General features: G+C 45.1%; 1 protein-coding gene across 1 annotated transcript; it reads right to left on the bottom strand.

The window, feature by feature from the left end:
- Positions 1-318: 318 nt before the first annotated feature.
- On the bottom strand, positions 319-25,607 carry TRIM41 (tripartite motif containing 41). Its single transcript, XM_081935699.1, has 6 exons — positions 24,048-25,607; positions 23,410-23,505; positions 22,100-22,330; positions 19,353-19,375; positions 3,127-3,254; positions 319-2,295 (listed from the first exon to the last, which is right to left on the bottom strand). Exons 1-6 carry the CDS (start codon positions 24,963-24,965, stop codon positions 1,775-1,777), a joined length of 1,917 nt encoding a protein of 638 aa, XP_081791825.1. The 5' UTR covers positions 24,966-25,607; the 3' UTR covers positions 319-1,774.
- Positions 25,608-26,854: the final 1,247 nt, after the last annotated feature.

The following is a 26,854-nucleotide window of genomic DNA, read 5'->3' as shown; positions in this document are numbered from 1 at the left end:
CCTATCATTCTTAAAGATGTTTTGCTCACTGCATTTGAAAACATATTTGCCCTTGTCTGGGACCTGCCCAGCAGGTGAACAATCAAACATGTTGCAGAGACTCAGCCCTACGTAGCAGAATTGCTAACAAGATCTACAGTATTCTACTTAGACCTCAGGCTTGGTTTTAACTGAAACTACTGGATTGTGTAATCCTTCCAGAAGAATATTCTAAGAATTCTTCATGTCATTAAAAAGCAACAACCCTGAACTGCTTTATTAAGTAATTTCCACGAATTGTCTCATTTTCAATGTTCAAATAAGCCACAACAGCAAAGCTTTTAACATGTAATCGTTTATTACTTTATCTCGCAAGCTTTTCCCAAAAAAGTAGATTTCCTTTTAATATTGTTAGCAAAAAATACTTCAGAATCAGCTCTGTCAAGCCAAAAAGAATTTTTTTAAAAACCACATATGGCTGGCATAGCTAAAGCCTTCAGAGGTTCAAGGCTCCACAGTGAAGGCTAAAAACTAGTGAATGACTAAAATAGGTTATTTAAAGCAGATAGTGAGAAGACAGAGAGGATGAGTAAGATAGCAATAATGGGACCTTAGCATCTGATGGGATAGCACACAGACATCTACAATCATGAATGACATTCAACAGCTCAACAGCACTTGGTACTGTCGTTGCTCCAAATGGCCAGCATGACATTTTAGAATAGATAAATGGCAGGAAAGATAGAAAAGAGCATCAAAGATTAAGAGGCAGTTCAAATGGAACATTACATGGAACAAGTGTAAAGAGGAACATGGGACAGAACTTGCAATTGGGTTTTTTTAAAATGCTATTAGTAAATTGCAAAAACAGGAAAGCAGAATACTCGCATTGGAGCAATTGAAGAGGAATAGTAGCATTAGGAATCTCTCAAAATAATTTACATATCGTTACTTTAAAATGCAAAGCTATTGTGAGGGCTACAGGAATCCAGGCTGTGGTGACAGCAACAGAGACATAACACTAGGGCTATTCATTTTCCAGATGTTATTGGACCACAACTCCTGTATCCTTCATCATAGGCTATGATTGCTGGGGCTCTTAGAAACTGTCGTTCAGTAACATTTGGAGGGCCACATGTTCTTTATCCCAGCTTAAAGCATGGTCTTTGATCCAACCCCAAGAACATATTGGAACAGTCATCTTGTCTGATCAGGGGAATTCAAAACAGAAAAGTTACCACATATAGGTCTATATTTTGTTTAAGCTGTCAAAGCCTGACTATAAAGTTTTGAGTAACCTCAGGACAGTCAAGAAGCAGCCTTGGCTTGTTTAACCCAAGTCATGGGAGGTCCCACCAATCATTATAATTGCATGCTCAATAAAGTCTAATTTCTCTTCTGAGACACTGAAGGTCAGGGTCTCAGCTATCTAAAGATGAGAATAGTATAAATCAGCTGACGTGTGATCATACTCCAAAAGTATAAGGAAAGAGAAAGAAGCAGCTCTCTCCCTCTCCCTCTCCCTCTCTTGCCAAAATGGATCTGAACCATAAGCAAGATAAAGTCAGACCCATGACCTGGTCAAGTACCAGAGAAGTAGAACTGTGCAAAACTGAACTCATTGAAGGGAAGAATCCCTGTCAAAAGGAATCCAAAATAAGAGCTAGATAAGGAATCCATCAAAGTCCAAGGATGATGGGAAACTCTTATCAGCATAATTAGATGGGGAGTGGGGATGGGATGAAGCAGAGGCCTCAAGGGATAAATTCAGCCATATGCAATAGCCGCAATGGCATCAATTGCAGATTTTTATGCGGGTCCCCTTAGAAAGAATGCGGAAAAAGGGGAAGATGCGCTCATGAAATGAAGCATTGAAGGTGTGAATATGAGCCATGTTTTCAGCATTGTAGAATCCTAGCTGGCCTCGTTCATAGTCGAGGTAGACACAAAAGCGTCGTAATTTCTCAGCTGGAGAGAGAGAGGTCTGCTCAGTGCTAGTCAAAGCCTGGTACTTCTTACCATTGGTTCCCACACACCAGATCTCCCGTTTCTGGTGGGAACCACTGCTGGACTTCTCTTTACGTCTAGCCGATTCGCGGGCTGCCCCTACAGCCCACCCTCGCCGGCCACCCACCTCCACTTCCCAGTAGTGGCGACCATATGTAAAGCCCTGCAAGGCCAACACACAGTAGTCGGAATCAAAGCGTTTGGGGTTATCCGGCAGATCCCGCCAACGTTCCCCAAGTCGGACGCTGCGACAGTCTGAGGAAATTGTGAGCCGTGGATGAGCTGTTTCAGGGTCCAGAGTCAAATCCACTGTAAGAGGAAGAAAAAAAAAGAGCAAAATGGCTTAAGTAGGGAGCAGAACTTTGATCTCTGTAACAGTGTTATTCAAAGTTTGAAGATGTGTGGATTTCAACTCCCCAAATTCCCCAGCCAGCATTTGTGAAGTTTGAGAAACACTCATCTATTTGAACTCCTGCAAAACACTAGGGTAGGTTTAGAAAGAAAAGGTTTTCATAGCATGAATTATATGAATTGCTATTTCTGCACAGTTTCTATTCCTCTTCTAATGACATTTTTACAATAAATAAATTCTTAGCTTCCATTGCACAGTGGATGTATACGTCTGTCAGGTCCCTTAGATCCCTATCAGGACACTGCCATTCTGGCAGGGTGGGGGCCCCTGGATGCTCCTTTACAAACCTCTTTCCTGTTTCTGGTCTTCCTGTCACTTTTATGTACCTGCTTGGGAAAAGCAAGGGGAGGGATTGGCCTGGAGCCATTTGTTTTATCTCAACTCCAAAAGAATGGGCAAAGCGGCGCCATGAGAACAGCTTCTTATCACCTTCTCAGCTCGAGTTGTTCTCACAACTTTGCACCTGTGGATTGGCTCATCTTGGACTGGACGTAGGTTAAACATTGCAGAAACCCCCTCCCCAATGGGAAGGAACTTCAGATCCTGCCTTGCTTTACTTGCTATCACTTTCTCTCAATAAAAGGTTTCTTTTGAAATAATGCCTGATTCAAGAGTTCTGCTTTCTTGAAGAGGGAGGAGAGGCAAGTACTTACAACATGTCTAGGATCAAATGTATTTTTCTCTGCATGTCTAATTGCAGGAGAAAAGCATCTCAGTTACCTCCTTACCTTGAGGGGCTTTGCTAAAGACCTTCTCCATTTTCTTCATTAAAACATCTATAAGGAAGTAGTTTCGGTATTTCTTTCCTGTGTCCACTGGCACCATCTCTGGATCTTGGAATGTGATATTCTCACACCTGACAAAGGGACAATATAGAGAGCAAACATGTAAGACGAGATAAATGGCATGTCAGCCGAGTCATCCACGTCATCCAAGGCTGCCACTCAGGTGTGCTGGGTTCCTACCGTTATCCAGCTGCTCTTCATTGCCCCGTTCTGGCTGCACGGGACTGCTGGAGCCTTGCTGCTGTCAGGCTTGAAAGCCATATTTTCCTTTTTGGACTTTAGGCCTGCCACACTTTCTATTATTCTATTATGCATTTTCTATTGTGGGAAAGTGGGAAGGAGGAGGGAGGTGATATGTAGCCAAAACAAAATTCTTTCTAGAAAGCCAAGGACATCCTTTGTCTCTACACCTGGCTGGAACTGGATGGGTTGAAGCTGCCAGCGTGGCAGGGGAAGATTGGACCATGTGATGCATTTGTGGGTTGAGGGGCTGGATCTTGAACTTTCAACTGGGTGGGAAAACCTGGAAGCTTTCAGATTCGGGTTTTCCCAGATGTGACAACATGGCTCTCTTAATAAATTGGAACTTTGAGGAATGTTTTGGTTTGGACACTGATTTACTTTTGGATGCTATTTGAACTCTGACATTAAGCCGAAACTCCTTTAAAATACTTCACCAGCTACCTCGAACCTCGGGGTGCTGTCCAGGGTCCTGAGCCCCAGCATCGACCCAAACCCAGGCGACGCGGGGAAGATGGAGGAAGAGAAAAAAATCAGCCGAGGGAGCCGCATATGACGGCTCGGTGACCTATGTCGAGACCATCTACTCGCCTTCCCAAGCTGTGGGGGAAGCTGTGGAGCCAGCAGAGAGGGAACACCAGCTGGGATCCCGGCGCAAAGAGCCGGTTCCTGAGCAAACCTCGTAGCCGGACCATACTCTGCAGAGCGAAGCCGTGGGAGTCACCTCCCCTAAGAAGATGCTGTTGGAGCTACAGACGGGTGCAATATCAGCCTCAGCCCATGAATGGAGGTTGCCAAAGCAGACGCCAATCCGGCGCTCTGAAGATTGGGGATTCCCGCCACCGTCATGCAGTCAGTCACTGGCCGGCCTTCCAGATCAATTCAGACAACTTAACGTGAATGGGGCGACTGCTTGCCTTAGCACCGAGCCCCTCAGGCGGACTCTGGCCCAGCCAATGTTCACCTTCTCGGGTCGAGACTCCGTAGTGCTCTGGAGTGGAGATACTTGCTCATTCCACACAGTGAAAAGCGGGTCAGCCCACAACCTCGCCACTGGAACGGGACCAACAGCAGCCCCCCCTTAACCCCAGGGTGCAGAGGACCCAACACCAAGGCTGGGGGGGTCAACCTAGCCAGGTGGTGACCAGCCCACAGCAGAGTTTTGGGAGGATTCCAAGCCCAAAACAATTTCCAACAAGTGGGTTGCTGCCAGCAAGTCAAATTCCGGCAGGATGGGCTTTCTATCCCAGCCAAGGATGGGTGCAGTACCAGTGGACACCAGCCCCTTCTGCAAATGGCACTGATGCAGGCGTCTGGGGCATTCCAACCCCAAGCCGCTATTCCCCAGCAGGTCCCTGCCCAGCAGCTGCCGCCAGGATTAGCGCCGCAAGGGGGGAGGGGTCCTTCCCCAAGTGCCTGCCCAATCGCCTGCACAAATCCAGGCTCCAGCCCCATCGGCTCCTTCGCCTCCCTGATTTCAGGCGACGTTTGATGGGACACCTGGAAAGCTAGCCTATTTCCTAAATCGAGTTTGGGTACACATCAACCAATATGGAAGTCAATACCCTTCTGACCAGGAACTAGATTTGGACATAATGGAAGGAATGAACGAGAGGGATGTGTCCAAGCAGGTAGCGGAGCTCCACGATGAAGCAGCTCCTAAATTGGAAGATGCTGATGGATTTGTTCAACTGATGCAAAACAGATTTAGCAGTGTGGCCGAACATGTGGAAGCAGAAGCGGAAATCCAAGGGTTGAGGCAAGCCGGGTGGAAGAACTAGTGAAAAAACTAGTGTGGCAATTTAGGAAACTGGCTGGAAAAGTACAAGACTGGCCAGATCCCGAACTGAGAAGGGTGTGCTGCATCCGAGGGGTGCCGGAGCACATCCAGAATTGGTACACCACCACAGTTATGCAGGACCCCGACCTTCACCCCCACCGAAAGCTGACCACTGAAAAACCAGCCAGAAGGCCCCTGGGATGCCAAACCCAAACGAAGCAAGCCGAGCCGCCTATCCAAAAAACGGCTAGAGCAATAAAGTGCTACCGGTGTTGCCAACATGGGCAGAGTGTGTCGGGATGCTTGGCCCTGGCCCCAGCCCCACAAGCATGTACTCCATGGTGGGATGATGAGGGCCCCACAAAAACTGAAAAGAGTCATCTTGCTCACCAAACGGATGAAGCCTCTCCCCAGCCTGAGGAGACAGAGAGTCCACCAGAGGGTGAAACCCCTCCAGGCTCAGAGAAGGAAAACAGCAGCAAAGACGACCTGATGAACATGCTTTTCTTCTGAGGAGAGGCTGCCTGTCAGGCTTGAAAGCCATCTTTCTCTTTTTGGACTTTAGGCCTGCCACACTTTATATTATTCTATTATGCATTTTCCATTGTGGGAAAATGGGAGGGGGGATTATAAAGAATTGGGTGATATATAGCCATAACAATTTTTTTTCTAGAAAGCCAATGTCATCCTTTGTCTCTACACCTGGCTGGAACTGGATTGGTGGAAGCTGCCGCGTGGCAGGGGAAGATTGGACAATGTGATGGACTTCTAGGTGTAGGGGCTGGATCTTGAACTTTCAACTGAGTGGAAAAACCTGGAAGCTTTCAGATTCGGGTTTTCCCAGATGTGACAACATGGCTCTCTTAATAAATTGAAACTTTTGAGGAATGTTTTGGTTTGGACTCTGATTTACTTTTGGATACTATTTGAAACCCTGACAGCTGCCTTCCTCTCTGGCTCGGCATGGGAGAGTTTCGGAGTGGCTTTGGCGTGCCGCAAGTCTGCTTCTGCGAGCCGCCAGACAGCTGGGATAGCGGCCGCCATTAACTGCAAGACAGGACCACTAGGAAGTATGACTCAAGTGTGATCAAGGCTTAAGGAGGAGGTGGCCATTGCTGACGTTCCCGGGGGCGTGTCCGAATGCCAAAATTACACTATTCATTAATGGATGGAGGAACAGACCAGCGGGGAGAGGGTTGAATAAGGAGTCTTTGGTTGCATGTATTCTTATAGGACACTGACAATGGACTCAGAGGGAGGGAAGACGGAAAACATGGGAGGGATTTGTCACAAGGGTGCTGGGTGGGGCCAAGGGGATTGTCTTATAAGGTGGGGGGAAGCATGGAGCAGCAGCTCCAACAACTATTCCATTTTTCAAGAATTTGGTGGTCAGTTAGTACCAGTGCAATAAAGAAGCATTCAAGCCAGGAATGGTGTCTTGATTTTTTGGTTATTTCATTGGAACCTTGAGCTCACTTTACTTCTACTTATGATGGCTGAAAGTACTGTCTTGGGACTGGAGGCAGCAGATTTGGAGGCGTCTGATACCACCATGCAGACAACTATGGTGGAGGCTGAAACAGCAGAGGTGGTGGTGAAGGACGTATGTCCAAAGGAATGCCCTGAATGCCAGGTTCCATGTGAAGATCCTGGGTGATTGGCTGAGGGTCGGGATGGTAAAGAAACATGATGGCTGGGACCTTTAGATACTGGGAACTCTCGAGGGTTACCTGTCTCAGGACCTGTGCTGACCCCTTTGGGAACACATTTTTCCAATAGAGAGAAAGGCGCATTTCAGATGACGACAAATGGAACTACTCCACAGCAGTGGGTAGCCAAACCATCGAGGCTTTACAAGAAATGTTTGAGGCTGCAGGGTTTGGAGGTCCAGTGCAGAGTAGTCTTTGGCATGATACACCCCCAGCATTTCGTCCTCCTTCTCCTAAGTCTCACCGGTTGAGAGGGAGTCCCGGAAGAGAATTCCGGTCCCTGGGAGAAGGCATGAGGCACAGGGCCTCTGAGAGCAGCTATCCAGTGTTCATCCACAGAACCTGTACAGGTTGGTCAGGATACCCATGGGTTGGGGTCCGCTGGAGTGAGACCCAGGAATTATAAGATCCACCCCTCGCTTGGCCAACTAGCAATGGGTATAGGCCTGATGCCAGGATCCTCCTGCATTAAGAACAACGTTTAATTGGAGTTCGGGAAATGTGGCTTTGTTTATCAGACAAGTATTAAACCACATGGACAGGTATGGGCACCTGTACATCTCCCAATGGGACCAAGTGAGACTGTAACAGTAGCATAGGATGAGGTTGCGGAGTGAGTGGCCGATCTTTATGGCGACCATGTGGCAGAACTGGGAGACCTGGGCCTCTTCTTAACTGTGCTGCAGGAAAGGTTTGAGGACGGGACTAGGTCGTTACAGGTGGAGGGGGGCCTGCTGGTTATCAAGCAAAGAGGTAGGCTAATTAAGGAGTACATTCAAGATTTCCGACGTTTAGCCGGCAAGGTACGAGGTTGGCCTGGTTACTTATACATCCATTTAAGGGGGGTGGGGGGCTTGATCGGACATTGCGACAAACCTTGTGTCAGGGGTTACCCTATCGCTTCAGGCTGCAACTGAATTGGAGTTTCGAGATGACCGTCTCTGGGGCTCCAGAGGGCAGAAGCCTAATCCTTGACCTATGGGCGTATTACAAAACCACCATCGAGTCATGGAACTCAAACATCATTGGCAAAACCCCTGCCACAGCGCCGACCTGAACTTGGGTGGCATAAAGACACAAGGAAGATGGAGAAAGACAAGAAACCCACAGGGAAAGCAGCAGATGACGGATTGCCTATCTATCTCGAGACCATCTATGTGCCTTCCCAAGCCGTGGTGGAAGCTGAGGAGGCCTCAGAAAGGGAACACCAGCTGGGAGCCAGGCGCAAAGAGACGGCTCCTAGGCACACCTTGCAATTGGACCGGACTCTTAAAGACGGAGCCTTGAGATTCACCTCCCCTAAGGAGTTGCTGTTGGACCCACAGATGGGTGTAGGATCAGCCCCGACCCACAAGTGGAGGGGACCAAAGCAAACGCCAACTGAGCGCTCCTAAGATTGGGGATCCCAGCCACCATCACACAGTCAGTCACTGACTGGCCTTCCAGACCACTTTGGACAGTTTAACGTGAGTGGAATCAACCCTTGCCTTAGCTCTGAACCACCCAGGTGAACCATGGCTCAACCAACATTCATTCGCTTTCTCGGGTCAAGACTCCACAACGCATTGTAGTGGGAATTTATGCTCCTTCCATACAGCAAAAAGCGGGTCAGCCCAAAACCTTGCCGCTGGAATGAGACCAATGGTAGCATCCCTTCACCCCGGAGCACAGATAGCCCATCAACCAGGATGGGGAGGTCAACTTAGCCAATAGCAAAGCATTTGGGGGATTTCTCCCCCCTAGCCAGCCAGCCATGTTTGGGTTGTAGCCAGCGAGTCAAGTTCCATTGGGGTGGGCTTTCTTCCTGGGCCATGGATGGGCGCAATACCAGAGGACACCTGCCCCCCCCCTCAACAGATGGCACCGATGCAGACGATTGGGGTGATTCAACCTCAAGTAGTGACCCTTCAAGCGGTTCGGGCCCAACCACCACCGCAGGGGCAATCCCAAGCTGCAATACTCCAACAGGTTCCTGCCCAACAGCAGCCACTGGGAGCAGCGCCGCAAGGGCCCCCCCAGCCCCAAACGCCTACCCAACTGCCCGTGGAAATCCAGGCGCCAGCCCCAGTGACTCCCATGTTTCCCCGATTTCGGGCAACATTTGATGGGACCTTTGGGAAGCTAGCCTACTTCCTAAATCGAGTGGGCGCACATTGATCAATTTGGAGATCAATACCCTTCCGACCGAGAGCTGGTTTCGGCCATAACAGAGGGGATGAACGAGTGGGAAGCGTCAGAATGGGTAGAGGAGCTCCACGACGAGACAGCTCCTGAATTAGAAGACGCTGACGGTGTCACTACGTTAAAATGTTTGCTAGCCATGAACTGACTGAACTGACACTAAATAGTTAAACTGAGAAAGAGTTATTGTGCAGGTCATAAAGTCTTATCTGACAGTGATATACTGCGCCTGCTCTTCACACATTGCAGAGAGAGAGCTACTTCTGATCTTTTGTCCGGCTGCCAGGAAAACTGGCAGACGGAACCTTTTTTATCAAAATGTAACAATTAGTTAGTTTCTGTTTTATTTCCATTTATTATTTTTGTATTAAAGTTTGTTTATTAATTAGAATATGCTTCCCAGAATCTTTATTTTATTTTTCTTCGCATCTTAAAGCATATACTGTTGGAAATCAGCCCGATCCTAGACCTCATTTTCTTCAGGGTGAAATCTTCCCCTGACAGACGGATTCGTTCAACTGATGAGGATCCGATTTAACAATGTGGCCCAACATGTGGAAGCAGAAGAGCAAATCCAAGGGTTACGCCAGGCCATCCATCCCGTGAAGGAATTAGTTTGGGAGTTTAGAAGAGTGGCTGGAAAGCTACTGGACTGGCCAGAACGACTCCTTGTACACATGTTCAAAGATGCCCTAGATCCCGAACTGAGAAAGGCATGCAGAATTAGAGAATTGATACACTACCACAGTTATTTTGGATCACAAACTTCACTCCCATTGAAAGCCTACCACCGAAAAGCCTGCTAGAAGACCTTTGGACCGCTGAACCCAAACAAAGCAAGCTGAAACACCTCCCCCAAAATCAGAGGGAGCAATGAAATGCTACCAGTGTGGTCAACATGGGCACAGAGCATCGGAATGCTAGGCCCCAGCCCCAATCCCACAAGCAAGAACCCAAGCTGCCAGTGGAACTAAGAGGGCCCCACGAAAACCACCTGAACAAACGGACAACAAACGGAAGGAGACGGAGACTCCACCAGATGGTGAAACCCATCCAAGCTCAGAGGTGGAAAACAGTAGTGAAGATGACCCGATGGTAAGTGCAGCCATCCGCTCCTTTGCCATCAAAGCCAAACTTATAGTGCCCGAGATGGGGAAGGGCAAGTTGAGGCGGTGCTTAATTAGCATGTCCATTGTACAGCAGCTGGGTATACACACAAGATCCTTAGCCCATCCGGTTTGAGCAAATCGACGGGACACTAATCAGAGGGGACCCTGGCCAAGCTAATCACCGAGTTGGTGAAATTGCAGATAGGGCACCACCATGAACTCCTCAGATTCATCATAGCACTAAAAATGAATGAATCAATCATCTTGGGGCTTGCATGACTGGGCAAATGGGCACCTACCATAAAGTGGGGGGACGGCTATTGAAAGTTGACCCTAGGCATTAGGCCGCTACACCTCATGAAGCCGGAAGGCTATCCGGGGACCATTATGCCCCTTAAAGCAGACAATCCAGAGCCTGCAGCCCCTGCAGTAGACGCTAAACTTCCAGGCATCCAGCAAATAACAAAAGAATACTGGGACTTGGAAGGGCTTTTTAGTGAGGAAGATTGCAATTATCTCCCCCCTCACCGACCCACTGACTGTGCAATAGAGTTCATACCTGGGGCAAAACTACCGAAGCCTAAGATGTACCCCATGACCTCTAAAGAAATAGCAGAATTAAGGAAATACATCAATGCCAATTTGGAGCGGGGCTTTATCCAACCAGCCAAGTCAAAAGTAGCAGCCCCTGTTCTCTTCAAAGAGAAGAAAGATGGGGATAGGGCGTGGGGTGAGACTATGTGTTGACTTCTGGGTAAATAATGCCATTTGCGTAGAAAACACCTCCCCCCTCCCCCTCATGAAGGACATATTGAATCTGTGATCAAAGGCAAGCTGTTCACCAATCTGGACTTGAGAGAGGTTTATTACCGCATACGAATCCAAGAGGGGGATGAATGGAAGACAGTATTAAACTGCCCCCTTGGTAATTTCCAGTTCTAAGTCATGCCATTTGGCTTACAAGGGGCCCCTGTGGTCTTCATGCAATCAATTAATGAGGTGCTGCATGAGCACCTTTACAAGGGGGTGCTTGTTTAGCTTGACGACATTCTTGTCTTTACAGAGACCCTAGAAGAGCACGTAAAGCTGGTGCGGCAAGTCCTGGAAAAAATTATGGCTGCCAAGCGCTACACAAAACTATCAAAGTGTGAATTCCACAAAACTTCCCTGGATTATCTTGAGAATCGTATTTCCAGTGAAGGGATAGAAATGGACCCAGGGAAAGTGAAAGCTGTGCTAGACTAACAACCTCCACGCACCCGTAAACAGCTACAAAGTTTCCTGGGATTTGCTAACTTCTATTGGCAATTCATCCCGGCTTTTGCAGAAATCACTGAACTGTTAAAAACAGAGCCATCCCCAACAAAGCCAAAGCCAAAGCCAAGCCAACCTATTGGGTGGACAATGGACTGTCAAAAAGCATTTGAGAAATTAAAACGGCTCTTTGCCCAAGAGCCCATTCTGCAACACCCCGACCCAGAACAGCAATTCATAATCCAGGCAGATGCAGTGAAGTGGCTGTAGTGGCAGTGCTGTTGCAGAAGAACAAAGAGGGACAACTCTTGCCATGTACTTATATCTCCAAAAAACTCACCGTCATGGAAAGAAGGTGGGCCATTTGAGAGAAAGAAGCCTATGCGGTCCGTTGGGCACTACTCACCTGGAGACATTTCCGAGAGGGAGGGGGAGGGCCATTCAAGGTCTGTACTGACCATAAAAACATCGAAGCCCTAAAAACCTCCCATAAGCTGTCTCCAAAACAAGTCTGCTGGGCACAATACTTCAGGAGATTTAAATTCGAACTGAAGCACATCCCAGCTGGGAAGAACTTGCTGGCGGATGCCTTATCTAGGAAATCGCAGTATGACAGTCAGAGGGAGGAGGTGATTCATGCCATAATTCCACCCAACCAAATGGCAGCTCAAGCCACCACCTGAGGCCAGACCAGAAGGCAGCCTACTCTCAGCCAAGACAAGCTGACTGTAGCAATGAAATCAGCACTGCCAACTGACCCCTGGCTCAACAACAACAAAGACATCCTGACAATGAGAGATAGCTTAGCCTGGAAAGGATCCAAAACTGTACATCCCTGCGAACATGAGGCTGGAAGTACTACAGTGAAGCCATGACGCAAAGTTGGGAGGTCACTTTGGATTCCTAAAAATGCTCCACCTCGCCAGACGTCAGTTTTGGTGGCCTAAAATGAAAGCAGAAGTGAAAGACTACGTGAAAACTTCTGCCACTTGCACAACCATGAATATACAGCCAGGCAAGCCCCCTAGATTACTGCAACAGGTGGCCAGCCCCAGCTGACCATGGGAAGAGATTGCAATGGATTTCATCGTAGAGCTCCCAGACAGTGGCAGAAATAAAATAATCTGGATAGTCATCGACTTATTTTCCAAGCAAGTTCATTTCATCGCTTGCTCAGGATTACCATGCGCAAAGAAGCTAGCAAAGATGTTTGTCAAACACATTTACTGCCAACATGGAGTACCCAGGAGAATCATCTCTCACTTCAGGGTTCAATTCAGCGTCAGGTTTCGGAGGGAGTTCCTGAGGGCCATTGAGTCCACGCAAGGACTCAGCTCAACCTTCCATCTGAGCACAAACGGAGCAGCAAAACGCACAAACGCAATAGTCGAACAATAAATCTGTTGTTACGTACATTGCCAGCAGGACTACTGGTTGGACCTGCTACCGTTCGCCGAAGTCGCATATAACAACGCTGTCCACAGCAGCACTGATTTAACTCCTTTTCAAGTTACCAGCGGCATGGAATTTGTTCCCATGCCTAAACTGCCCAGAGGACCCCCCTCCTCCATGTCGCTGACTGAATGGATGGACACTCTTAAAAAAGGGTGAGAGAATATGAAAAAAGCTCTGGCAGAAGCAGCAGAAGAGTACACGAAACAAGCTGACAAGCACCCGTGTGGAGGATAAACTTTTCTTGTTTACCAAATACATAAGGTTAAGGATGCCTAGCAAGAAATTAGGGTCAAAATTTTTAGGTCCCTTCCCAATAGTGAAAATAATTAACCCAGTTACAGTTCAGCTACCCAGAATTTAGGGAAAATTCACCCAGTTTTTCATTGTAGCTTACTGAAACCTGTGATTGGGTCTAATCTAAGACCTCTGACCTAACCAACCCCTCCTCTAGTGGTGATACGGGGAGAAGCTCACTATGAAGTGAAAAAAAAAATAGATTCTAGAGGAGGGGTTGTATAGAGGTCGTTTGCGATATTTAGTGCATTGGAAGGGGTACCCTTTGTCTGAAGCCTTACATGGGTGAAAAGTTGGAATGTAAAAGCTGAGAAGTTAGTAAAACAATTCCTTGATAAACTTCCCAACCAGCAAAAGGGCCCCACTGAGGCGAGGGAGAAGAGGTGGTTAGTTATGCTTATGTTAACCCACACATTATTCTCTTTTCAGGATACACTTTTCTTCTGAGGAGAGGCCGCCTGTCAGGCCTGCAGCATCTTTTCTTTGGGATCTTTGGCCTGCCATACTTTCTATTATTCTACTATGCATTTTCTATTGTTGGAAAATGGGAAGGGGGATTGTACGGAGTTAGATGCTATGTAGCCGTAACAAAATTCTTCCTAGAAAGCCAAGGTCATCCTTTGTCTTTGCACTTCCAGAAGACTGGAACTGGATGGGTGGAACTGCCAGCATGGAAGTGGAAGATTGGACCATGTGATTGACTTGTGGGTGTGGGGACAAGATCTTGAATTTTCAACTGGGTGGGAAAAAATGGGAAGCTTTCAGAATCGGGTTTTCCCAGATGTGACACCATGGCTCTCTTAATAAATTGGAATTTTGAACAATACTTTGCCTTGGACTCTGATTTACTTTTGGATGCTATTTGGAACCTTGACAGAGTAGAAATTCTCCCTGGACCTGTTCTACCAAAACCCAGAATGTATTCCATGACTCTGCAGGAGCTCAAGGAGATGAAGGCTTACATTGACAAAAATATAAAACAGGGGTTTATCCAACCTGCCAGGTTAAGGATAGCAGCACCAGTCCTATTTCAGGAGAAGAATGGGTGGCTTTGCTTATGTGTAGACTTTAGGGGACTTAATGCAGTGTGCATGGAACATTTCTATCAGCTTCCTTTGATGACTAATATGATGGCCCGATTGGCAGAAGGGTGAGTTTTTACCAAACTAGATTTGAGAGACGCATATTACAGGATAAGAGTGAAAACCTGGGGACGAAAGGAAGACCGCATTCAATTATCCCCTTAGTAGTTACCAGTTTCAGGTAATGCGCTTTGGGCTACAAGGTGCTCCTGCAGTGTTCATGCAGCTTATTAATAAGGTATTGCATGAACACCTCTACAACAGAGTTTTGGTGAATTTAGATGATATACTTATCTATCCCAAAACGATGGAAGAACATGTGGTTTTAGTGCGTCAAGTCCTCAAAAAACTGTTGGGACACCCAGTTATATGTGAATCTCCATATGGTTCAAATGTGAGTTTCACCGGACCCAATAAGACTATCTTGGGTTTCATATATCCCAGAGAGGGATCAAAATGGACCCCGCAAAAGTCCAGGCAGTGATGGACTGGCAGGCACCCAGAACACGAAAACAATTAAAAAGTTTTTTAGGATTCACCAATTTCTACTGCCAGTTCATCCTGTTGTTTGCCCAAGTGGCATTGCCACTTACTGACCTGTTAAAATATTTGACTAAAAAAATCCCATCCTAGTTGTCCACTACAATGGACACTTAAGTGTCAACATGCCTTTGAACAATTAAAAACACTGTTTGCAAAGGAGCCGGTGTTGCAACATCCTCAGCCATCTGAGTCTTTTGTAATTCAGACAGATGCTAGTGATGTAGCAGTGGCTGCAGTCCTGTTACAAAAGAACAGGGAGAGAATTCTCCAGCCTTGGGCTTACACCTCAAGGTAATTGTCCAAGACTGAGAGAAATTGGCTGATTTGGGAGAAGGAGCCTTGCAGTAAAGTGGGTGTTGACCACTTGGCGACATCTCCAAAAAGGTTTTTTTTTAAACCGTTCGAAGTCTGGATGGATCATAAGAACCTAGTGGCCTTACAGACTCCTTGACAGTTGTCGCCAAATCAGGTGAAGTGGGCGTTATATTTTCGTAGATTTAATTTCATCCTTCGGTACATACCAGCAGGAAATAATTTTCTGGCAGATGCACTGTCCACAAAACCACAATATGGCAGTGCCAGTGAGGAAATAGTACAAGCCATCATACTCCCAGGTGATTCCTGGGGAGACCTTGAGGCTCCAAAGGTCCCAACTGTAACATGACTTACTTCACAAGAGGACATTACCCGGGTTATTCTGACAGCACTTTCTATGGATCAGTTTTATACGGAGAATCAGTCGTTATTTACTTAAAGAGATGGATTCGTATGGAAGGGTCAGAGGTTGCATGTGCCCTTAGCTGTTCAGATAAATGTTCTAAAACAATGTCATGCTATCCAGTCCTCTGGTCACTTTGGATTTGTAAAAAACCCTTCATCTTGTTAACCGCCAGTTTTGGTGGTCACAGACAAAAAAGACGTCAAGGATTATGTACAAAGCTGTACAGTGTGTTCCACTACGAAGGTTCATCTTGGTAAACCACTCTGTTACAAGCAGTGGCCGATCCTGTAAGACCATGAGACCAGATTGCGATGGATTTCATCGTAGATTTACTGGAAAGTAAGGGTCCTAACGTCATCTGGACCGTTATAGATTTACTTTCAAAACAGGCTCACTTCATAGCCTGCTCAGGTCTCCATTCCGCTAACAGGTTAGCTACACTCTTTATAAAACACATGTACGACCTGCATGTCATCCCACAGAGGGTTATATTGGATCGTGGGGTCCAATTTACCGCCCGGTTTTGGAGGGAATTTCTGACCAGAGTAGGGTCAAGCAAAAAGTTAGACCCTAAATATATTGGCCTGTTCCCTATAAAGCAGATTATCAATACCGTAACTGTACGGTTAAAGTTGCCAAAGTTGTTATGTAAGACCCATCCGGTCTTTCATTGTAGCCTCCTACGACTGCTTAAAACAAGCAGAATAAGGGGCCCTCCAGCTGAACAGCCCAGTCCTGTTGATGATGGGGGGGTAAACTTTACGAGGTAGAGGAGATCTTGAATGCCCGGATGAGTGGGGGATACCTGTAATATCTGATACTATGGAAGGGTTAGCCTCTTGCTGAGGCAACATGGGTGCCTAGCTATGATGTCAATGCCCCACGATTGGCTACAAGATTCCACCGCAGGTATCCAGTGAAGCCGGGGCCATTTACCCCTACTCACCGTTGTCTTTGTGTTCGACACCAGCTCCGTGGTAGAGAGGGCTGCATGTCAGCCTCGTCATCTGCGTTGTCCGAGGCTGCCACTCGGGTATGCTGGGTTCCTACTGTCGTCCAGCTGCTCTTCGTTGCCCTGTTCCGGCTGCCCGGCACTGCTGGAGCCTCGCTGCCTTCCTCTCCGCTCGGCTCGGCATGGGGGAGTTCCGGAGCGGCTTCGGCATGCCGCAAGTCTGCTTCCACGGGACAGCTGGGAAAGCGGCCGCCATTATCTGCAAGCCAGGACCGCTAGGAAGCATGACTCAAGTGTGATCAAGGCTTACGGAGGAGGCGCCCATTGTTGATGTTCCCTGAGGGCATGTCCGAATACCGAAATGACACTATTCGTTAATGGACGGAAGAACAGACGAGTGGGGAGGGAGTTGAATAGGGAGTTTTTGGTTGCATGTATTCTTATAGGACACTGGTGATGGACTCATGGGGAGGGAAGGCAGAACCCTGGGAGGGATTGGTCAGAAGGCTGCTGGGTGGGGCCCAGGGGATTAACTTATAAGGTGGTGCGGAGCACGGAGCGGCAGTTCCAACAATTATTTCAAGAATTTGGTGGTTAGTTAGAACCAATGAGATAAAGAAGCATTCAAACTAAGATTGCTGTCTTGTTTTTTTGTTGTTTCATCGGAATCTTGGCATGGCAACCAGTAGAACAGAAAATACAATACAATACAATACAATAGCAGAGTTGGAAGGGACCTTGGAGGTCTTCTAGTCCAAACCCCTGCCTAGGCAGGAAACCCTATACTGTTTCAGACAAATGGCTATCCAACATCTTCTTAAAGACTTCCAGTGTTGGGGCATTCACAACTTCTGGAGGCAAGCTGTTCCACTGATTAATTGTTCTAACTGTCAGGAAATTTCTCCTCAGTTCTAAGTTGCTTCTCTCCTTGATTAGTTTCCACCCATTGCTTCTTGTTCTACCCTCAGAGGCCTTGGAAAATAGTTTGACTCCCTTTTCTTTGTGGCAACCCCTGAGATATTGGAAGACTGCTATCATGTCTCCCCTAGTCCTTCTTTCTATTAAACTAGACATACCCAGTTCCTGCAACCGTTCTTCATGTTTTAGTCTCCAGTCCCCTAATCATCTTTGTTGTTCTTCTCTGCACTCTTTCTAGAGTCTCCACATCTTTTCTACATCGTGGTGACCAAAACTGAATGCAGTATTCCAAGTGGGGCCTTACCAAGGCATTATAAAGTGGTATTAACACTTCATGTGATCTTGATTCTATCCCTCTGTTTATGCAGCCTAGAACTGTGTTGGCTTTTTTGGCAGCTGCTGCACACTGCTGGCTCATATTTAAATGGTTGTCCACTAGGACTCCAAGATCCCTCTCACAGTTACTACTATTGAGCAAGGTACCACCTATACTGTACCTGTACATTTCATTTTTGTTGCCTAAATGTAGAACCTTACTCTTTTCATCATTGAATTTCATTTCATTAGAATAGTGCCCAATGTTCAAATTTGTCAAGATCCTTCTGTATCTTTAGCCTATCTTCTGAAGTGTTGGCTACTCCTACCAGCTTGGTGTCATCTGCAAATTTGATGAGTTCCCCATTTATTCCCTCATCCAAATCATTAATGAAGATGTTCTGGGCCCAAAACAGAGCATTGGGGTACTCCACTGCATACTTCCCTCCATGAAGATGCAGTTCCATTGAGGACAACATACTGGGACCTGATAAGTCTATTCCTAGGGTAACTCTGCTGCTACAGCAGTATTTTTCTATTTGTGCAAGTTCTCCATATTAATTTCACATAGACATGGACAAGAAGCAAGGAGATTAATTCATTAAAATTGTAGAAGAATGATAAAAAACCAGGGGAAAGATTTGTTGGTCCTCATCAAATCTATTTGCAGTATTGCACTCAAACTCTGCCCAATGCTTGAAGTTCAGTCCTGACAGGGCTTAAGCCTTCAGCCTTCCATCCTTCTGAGGTCAGTAAAATGAAGACAGAGATTGTTGGGGGGCATATGCTGATATTGTAAACCCCCCAGAGAGTGCTGTAAAGAATTATGGGGTAGTAGCAAAGCCATTGCTATTGTTCTCTCTAAAGAATCAAGCCATTCTGAACACATGCATATGAAGATTTTTTACTGGATCTACTTATTCTGTTCCCAATAAAGGAACAGTTGATTAGCAGGCTACAGCCAGGTCTACCACATTAACAAATGAACTACTTTGCCACCCTTGACCACAATAGAGAGAAGTACTGAAATACTGCAATTCCCCTGGATCTTAGATTAGCTAGGGGTAGGCATTCTCTGGATGGTCCATGCATACAGAAAAGATATTAAGTGAACAGGTTTCCAGTAAATATTCTAACAAAATCTTTGAAAAGCCACAATTTTAGCTTCTTAAATTAATTTTGCTAATGATGCTTTAATGTAGTCTAATAGCCGCAGCAGCTAGACACAGCAAAATAATTATAGCTGCATGTTACCAGTTATACAATCTTTTGAGCTGAAACTATTAAGATACTTCCACATATATTTCCCCCCATGGCCAAGCATAAATAAATGGATCTAGGTTTCCCAGGCAAACTGCCATACATGCATTAACCAACCTCAATGCTATTTAAGTTCAAACATTGATCTATCCCAAGTTTTCATACCATTTTTTTGAGGTATGTGAGATTTTCCAGATATTCTGAAGTACTCAGCCTGGTCATTTGCAGAATTGGCTCAAAAGTATTTGTGAAAAGCCATTAAAATTCTAAAGAGTCTTTCAGATACAACCTGGCTAACAGTGAAGCACAAATTTCAGGAATGTAAACCAGAAATAACCAAAAGAAATTCAACCAACCTGACTAATGTGCCTTTGAAATCCTAGGGGGGGGAAAGAAGAAAAGAGGTTAGGATGCTCATACACCTAGATGGTATAAAACACAACAAATAGATTGAAAGAAGACAACCAATTTTCTGTACAATTTCCTGTGGATGTTTTCTGGAAAGGAGTTTCTTGCTTTTTTGGGGAGGGGGTAATTTTGTGGGGTTCCAAATCTTGTGTTTGTTGTCAAAAAGCTTTCCTTGAAGAAATACTACTCATCAGGCTTTCTGACTTGAATGTGACAGACGCTACCCAGATGCTTGACACTGTATGGGTAGATCAGGGGTGGGCAACCTTAAACACTAAAAGAGCCACAAAGGTCCTAACTGGAAGTCCCCCGTTCCGTTCCCCCACCATAGAGTCTCCTCCTAGTGCGGCATCCTTTTTCCTCTACCTGTCCTAACTGAGAGTCCTATCAATTGTGGAGCTGACCAGCAACAGGGAGCCGCAGCAGAGGGATGAAAGAGCCGCAGGTTGCTGACCCCTGGGCTAGATATATTGCATATCAGGAGGATTCACTTTAAACAGGTGATTGCCTTACTGCTCATAGAACTTTGTTATTGCACCTGCGATAAGAGCACCCCCCCCCCAAAAAATCTGGATGGTTAAAATACAGTTGCCCTATCTGAAGGCATTAAAATTTTTGATATTACTCCCAGTATTAACCCTGATGTTAAGTAAGCTACATTGCTTGATAGCATATTGTTGTTCCAGCGATCTGAAGTGGAATGGTGGTTTTTTTAAAAAAACTCCAGGTATATTCTACACTATAGGTTTTGTTTATTTAAAATATCTGTATAGATAGCTGTTTATCCTAAATCAAATTCTGGATGTCTTATAATCAAACATAAAACAACATGTACATAATGGAAACAAAAAAGAATAAAACCAACCATCAAAAAACAGAAAAACATGCTACTGGCATACTTCCCTGATGCAATCCACACGTTATCTTCCACTTTAACCTCACACTATCCCAAAATTTGGGGAAAAGCCATGTCTTAAGTGCTCTCCTTATGCTATATACTGATTTTATAAACTGTGGATTTGGGGATTTTAAAAAAATCTTTATATGTCATCATCCTTTGGTGAGTGGGGTAAATATATACATTATTTAAATAATACCTCTTGCAGTTGAAATCTAAAATTTCTCTTTCCACCTTTCCTAAGCTTAAAGGAAACCTAACTTAGTGCTTCTCATAGTGCTCAGAGGCAGTAAGGACTGTTGACACAATCAGCATTCCTGCCCTCCCCTAGGAAACTAGCCTCCACACTTTGACCATAATTTAAAAGCTGCATGAACTTCTTATAAGACGTATAGGTATTAATCAATAAATCATGGGGACCTCGGATCCAGCCAGTCTTTCTTTCTTTCTTTCTTTCTTTCTTTCTTTCTTTCTTTCTTTCTTTCTTTCTTTCTTTCTTTCTTTCTTTCTTTCTTTCTTTCTATGGCTGCTCATCTCAAATTTGGCAGCTGACAATATGAAAACAAAGAATAAAAAAACAAAAAGAACAGAAAAACACACAGAAGCAGCAGATGGGATAAAAAGGAATTCAAATCATAAATCAGCGTAACAAATGCAGAGACTCAGTCACTCCTCCACTCCTTCTTTAAGGCCTTATGGAAGGCTGATAGGATCCCCGAAAATATCTTTGTGGCTCTAGCCCGCTTCTGCTGCCAGAACCACTCCAGCTTTGGAAAAATATTACCTGCTATCTAAATTAGCATGGAAATGATTTTTGTTATCTCCCACATTTAATAGCTCTCACCTTTTAATTCAAACACAGGTATAAAAAAGCCATTTCTACATATGTTTAATACCATCTAAATCATACAAACTAAAGTGTGGGACATCTAATTTAATGCAATGATCTGAACAGGTTTCTAAGTTCTGGTTCTGTCCAGTTGAACAGAATATTAGTCAAAACCCTTTCCAAAGTGAATGTCTGAATATCTACAAACCCCAAATATATTATTCATCTGAGACTCCAGTTTTCAAACATATAATGTACCACATGTACTAAATTCAACACATTGCAACTTGAGAAACAATCATTGTAGGAAATTGTCCTAAACAGCTGAAAAAAATTCCTTAAAATCCACAGGCATTTTTGCATTCATATTATAGACCATTTCCTATTAAACAGTTGAGTGTTCAAATACAGTAAGAGAGGTTGATCAGATACCCAGACATACTCCTGAAATAAAGATGGGAAATACTGAGAGGTCCGATTTTCTGTAGAGGTTATCTAATTATGCCATATTTTGGGCCCTTTCGTTAGGCTAGCAATAATGGAAGTGGAACATCTTTAGAAAAGAAACTATTCTTGCTAGTACCCTTAACTATCTCTAAAAAGCAGCCCGAAATCAAGCTGCCAAAATTCAACTGCCAAATGTCAATAACACAATTGGAGGGTTCTAAGTTGGAAATCTCTGTTTCTCAAGGCTCAATTTCAACATTGCTGTTTTAGGCATGTTTTTTAGATAATTGCTATGCTCTTATTCTACCACCAGGATTGTTAAAATCATGCTTGATTGAGAAAACAAGCAAGATAGCTTTTAAAGCAATGCATATTCCACAGGGTAAATTCTTATTTTTAACAGATTAAGCAATTCCAGGGCTTATATCTTTGTGTTTGTTCTTAATCATTATAAATATATATAACAGGCAAGTATGCTTGGAACCAGTCACAAAAAGGGCAACTGGGGAAAGAGATTTTACCTTGAGCAGCTGCAAACCATCTTGCTTGCTCTTGTCTTCTGCTTCTGCAATAAGACGGCTTAGTGCAGCACCTTGCTGCTCCAGGTGAGAGATGTTACTACTCTGGCTGCCTAGTAGTATCTCATAGCGATCTTCCAACTGGTGAAGCAGTGTAGCTTGTTCTCCAACCAGGAACTGATGCAGCCGCTCAAAGTCTGACTCAAACTCTTTCATATCAAGTTTCATCTTGTTCTGGGGCAGATGAAGAAAGGAACAAGAAGGCAATACTAAGAAGGTACACAGCCAAGATTTGGGATCATACCACTTTATGGCACAGAACATTAAATCTATTTCTGCTTCCTTAGCGGGCAGCAGGACCAGACAATCCTGCCTGATTTTAATAACAGCTATCATAGCAATCATAGTAATCTGTACAACTGGCAGATGCCATATCTGTGCTTGTCTATGATGGAAAGACAGAAAATCTATTCCCACTTCCAAACTCATGCTTGAGGCAAAATCACAAGGAATAAATCAACCCTCACTGACTTTATTAAAATTCTTTCTCCATAAATGCTGTATGAATGTTTCAAATCAATAAAAACAATTCTAATCGTTATACAGTTTACAAGGAAAGAAATAAAAAATGACTTTTTGCAGAGGAAGAGAGCTCTGCTGATTTCAACTGATTTCAACTGATTTCCACATATATTCGTATATTTATAGTTCTATTTATATTTGTATTTTATCTGTTATTTATTGTGTGGACTGTACACCGCCCCAAGTCCCTTTTTGGGAGAGGGGGCGGTTTAGAAATGCGAAGAATAAATAAATAAATAAAATAAATAACTATTTTAAGCATTTTCCTAGGCAGAACCTGAAATTCTACTTAACATCACCTCTGTTTAGACCATGAAGAATACTAAAGAAATTAGACCAATTCTAATACTGTTGGACCCATATACCCTCAGACTGAGAGGTAATATGAGCAGATCCTCTGAGATATATTTAGAAGAATGGGATTGCACAATTCTCATGACTGGCAGATAAAGCCATCTATATACTTTATAGTTAAAACCAGGCCTCTAAAATTCAGATTGAATCCTAGGCATGTCAGTTAAGAATCTGGGATTTCTACTTCTCTAAATCCTTTACTTCAGGATAATTCGAAAGGAATCATTTTCTTAATGCCAAGACAACCACCCACTCTTAAGACCAAGACATTTCTTCACCAAGCTTTATTAATAAAAATATACACTAAGAATAAGGTGATCCTTCAAAACAAGAGATTGATTGGAAATGTAAGAGAATTAAGGGAATATTGAAGTTACCTTGATATCTGTTATCTTCTCCTCTTCACTTGACTTCTGCTTCAGAACTGACTCCAGTTTCTTTTTCAACGGATCCAAGTGACCCTGGATTTTAGCCTAAAACAATCAGAATAACAAGAATGTTATACAACTTAATTGTATTTATGTTTTACATTCATAAAAAAAGCAGCTGGCAGAAACTTTTTTTGAAGTTCAAATCCAATGTCCAGAGAAATAAGTATTAAATCCTGATGTCCTGGTAACATAGTTACCATACTGTATTTGGATATTTCTGATGCAAACAGATTTCCTATCTTTATAAAACAGCTTCTACACAATTCCATATTTCTCTTATATGACTTAAATTTGTAGCTTCTATGGTTAAACGGGGAAATGATCTATATACTGTTTTTGACAAAAAATTACAGGGCAGCTAAATAAGAGAATGCTTACTGAATATCTTTTAGTGATCTATTTATATTTACATATTTGAATAAGCACATCACCCAGGGGTTTTTCTGTAGGCAAAGCAGGGACTCCATATGTATACTAGTACGTCACTAATGTTTTTCAAAGCCTGGCAAGATCTATAGATAAATGCTTTTATAACACAGTAGGATTACATAGTAGCATTTACACCATCTGGTTGTTTTCCATACCTTATATTCTTGCACAACTTCCTCTAGTGGCATAACACTGTGGTGTTTATGGGTTCGTGACTCTCTGCACACTACACAGATGGGCTCTTCATCTGCCTCACAAAAGAGCTTAAGTGGCTCCTGGTGTTTTTCACACAGGGCTCTTGGAGCATGACTTGCAGTTAAAATAGAGGGCACCCCTGAGGAATCCCCTGCTGCCTCCATCTCCACCACATCAGCTGAAGTATTGGCAGGCTTCGGTGGTAGTGGATGCATCTGTCGGATGATCTGCACCATATTGGCCAGCTGAAGATTGGGTCGGAAATTGCGCTGAGGAAAGGTTTTGCGGCACTGAGGGCAAGTGAAAGACTGCCGTTGGGGAGTAGGCGGAGTTGCCGGCACTGCATACTCTGCCATTTCCTCTGGCTCTGGCTCATCCATTACTTCCTCATCCTCATCATAATTATCAAAAAATAAATCATCCCCCATAGTAGCATCCCATATGTCCTGCTCCCAGTAGTCTCTGTCATCATCCTCCCAGGCATCTTCATCTTCATCATCGTACCCGTCCCTGGATACATCATCATCATCATCTTCTTCGTCGCCCATATCTCCATCATCTAAATAATCATTGTCTTCCAGGTCGTTGTCATCGTCGTCGTAATCCCCGTCTTCCTCGGGGCCCAGGTCATCGATCCCCCTATCATCATCATCATCATCAGCCCTCTCCGAGCCAGAGGCTCCCACGTCGTCGCCTTCTTCCTCGACACCCGCACCCCAAAGCTGAGTGATGCACACGCGGCAAAAGTTATGGCCGCATCCAATGGACACCGGGTCTATGAAGTAATCCAGGCAGATGGCACAGACGGCTTCCTCGTGGAGGGTAGCAACGGCGTTCAGAGGGGCGCCGGAGGTCCCCGCAGCTACTGCGGCTGCCATGGAGACCTCCAATGTCTCCACGCCCCGAAATACCAGAAACGCCGAACGGCCTAGTGTTTCCCCTCTGCCCTACCAGGACTTCCAGCCCCTTCCCTGCTTGCTCGCCGCCGAAAAGCTCCCTCCCGAAAGATACTCGGGAGGAGGCCGCGGTACTCCACTTCGGCCCACGCAGCCCGCTCGGCCAATCCCGGGATCTGCCGGTCCTGCGAGGCCCCCTCCCTGCTCCCCAACAGCTCGCGCCCTCCTCCTCCTCCTCGCTCGCCCTCAAGGGTCCCAACCGCCGGAACCAGGCTGACAGTCCAGTCCGTACCCCTCGCCACCGACCGAACTCTATCAAACTATGACCTCCCCCCCCCACACCGGAACTGAAAGAGAAAACCCGAGAGGCGTTCTAGACCGTCTGTTGGCTCCACTCTCTATGATACAGCGCCTCCTCTCGCGGGTGTCCCTAACGAATGCGCCGGGCTGAGTTTCGCGTTGCGAAGTCTGCCTGCCGCCCCCGTTGGGTTTCCGTCGCCCACTTTAAACGAGCCCAATGGAAGCCCGTAACGATCTTGACAATCCCGACGTTTCTATGTCGGACGTCGCTATGGTCATAAACCGGAAAATCCGGCTTTACAGGTTTCCGACAAATGGTTCCGGAAGTCTGGATACGCTCTGTATTATTATTTTAGTCTCTATGATTGCGGAGGGTTCAGTTTGAGAGAGAGGAAGTATCGCGTGAGAAATCCGACCACCTTCCCCCAAAATGTTCTTGCAGTTGCTCATAGTTATTTCGTACTACACGCGTTTGCTCCATTCCTTCTTCTTCTTCTTCCTCCTCCTCCTCTTCCTCTTCGTCTCCGCCTTTTTCTTCGGCCTCCCCCTCCCCCTCTTCTTCCTCCTCTTCCTCCCAGTGGTAAATTTCCGAATAAAGATTTATCTTTGGGTTACAGATTTATGTTTAGCTTTTAAAGACAACTTCTTTCATAAACATTATTTTATCTAAATACTTGGTTTTTCCCTAATCTTAGAACAACTCATTTAGCGGATAAAGGCAATTACACCTCCTTAAAGCTGTAGCATGTGACAACAAAGCAAAAATGGACTGTGAGGAAGCAAACGTGGAAGAGAGAAATCTAGGTGGCAAAATCTTTCTCTTTAAAATTTCATCTCCCTTCACCGTGTTTTGAACAAGGCACATATATGAAGGCAGATGGATTGATTATATGCCACGCAATTAATGTTGGCTTAGCAACCACATAAATAGGTGTTCATATGGAGGCAGATCTGATCATTATTATGAATAAAATGGAAGTAAAGCATATTATATTTTGGTGATATGTACAACGATCTTGGCAAGCCACCTTTCAATGTTGTTTCAGGTTGAAGGAACTGTTGGGAGAAATGTCCTTCTGGGTTCGGCTCCAAGTGGGGAAAAAGACACTGGAGACATGGAGGCTGCTTGGAAAGATGGTTTTAATGGTGGACAGGACCACATGGCTTGAGTCCTGAACAGAAAAGGTGATCACATGCTTCAATGTTGTTAGAGAAGAGGAAGGAGGAAGAGAAGAGCCTTGCAGGGCTTTTTATAATCTGTTCTGTCCCACCTATCTGTTTCCTGTTCCTGTGTAAGAAATGTATTCTGATTGGTTGCCAGACTCCCATGGGCCCGTGCAAGGGCAACCCTCTAGGCTGAGTTTTGAATCCAGGTTTGATTGAGTTCAGATGCCATGTGGTCAGTTGAGTAAAGGTTTATTATCCTGCCTTAATCCCATCACTCTGGAGTTGAAGAGGAGAACTCTTTATTATATAAAGTGGACTACCTTGGCCTTCTTAATGGCCCATTGACAAAGTGGGGATGGGCCGGAAGCTGCAGGAATTTACTTTGTGTTTAAAGTGTGTTTCTC

The sequence above is a fragment of the Natrix helvetica genome, assembly GCF_964273705.1.
Source record: "Natrix helvetica genome assembly, chromosome: 1".
Lineage (NCBI taxonomy): Eukaryota > Metazoa > Chordata > Lepidosauria > Squamata > Natricidae > Natrix > Natrix helvetica.
Note: the sequence above shows the minus strand (reverse complement) of the source record. Positions and strands in the feature narration are given on the sequence as shown.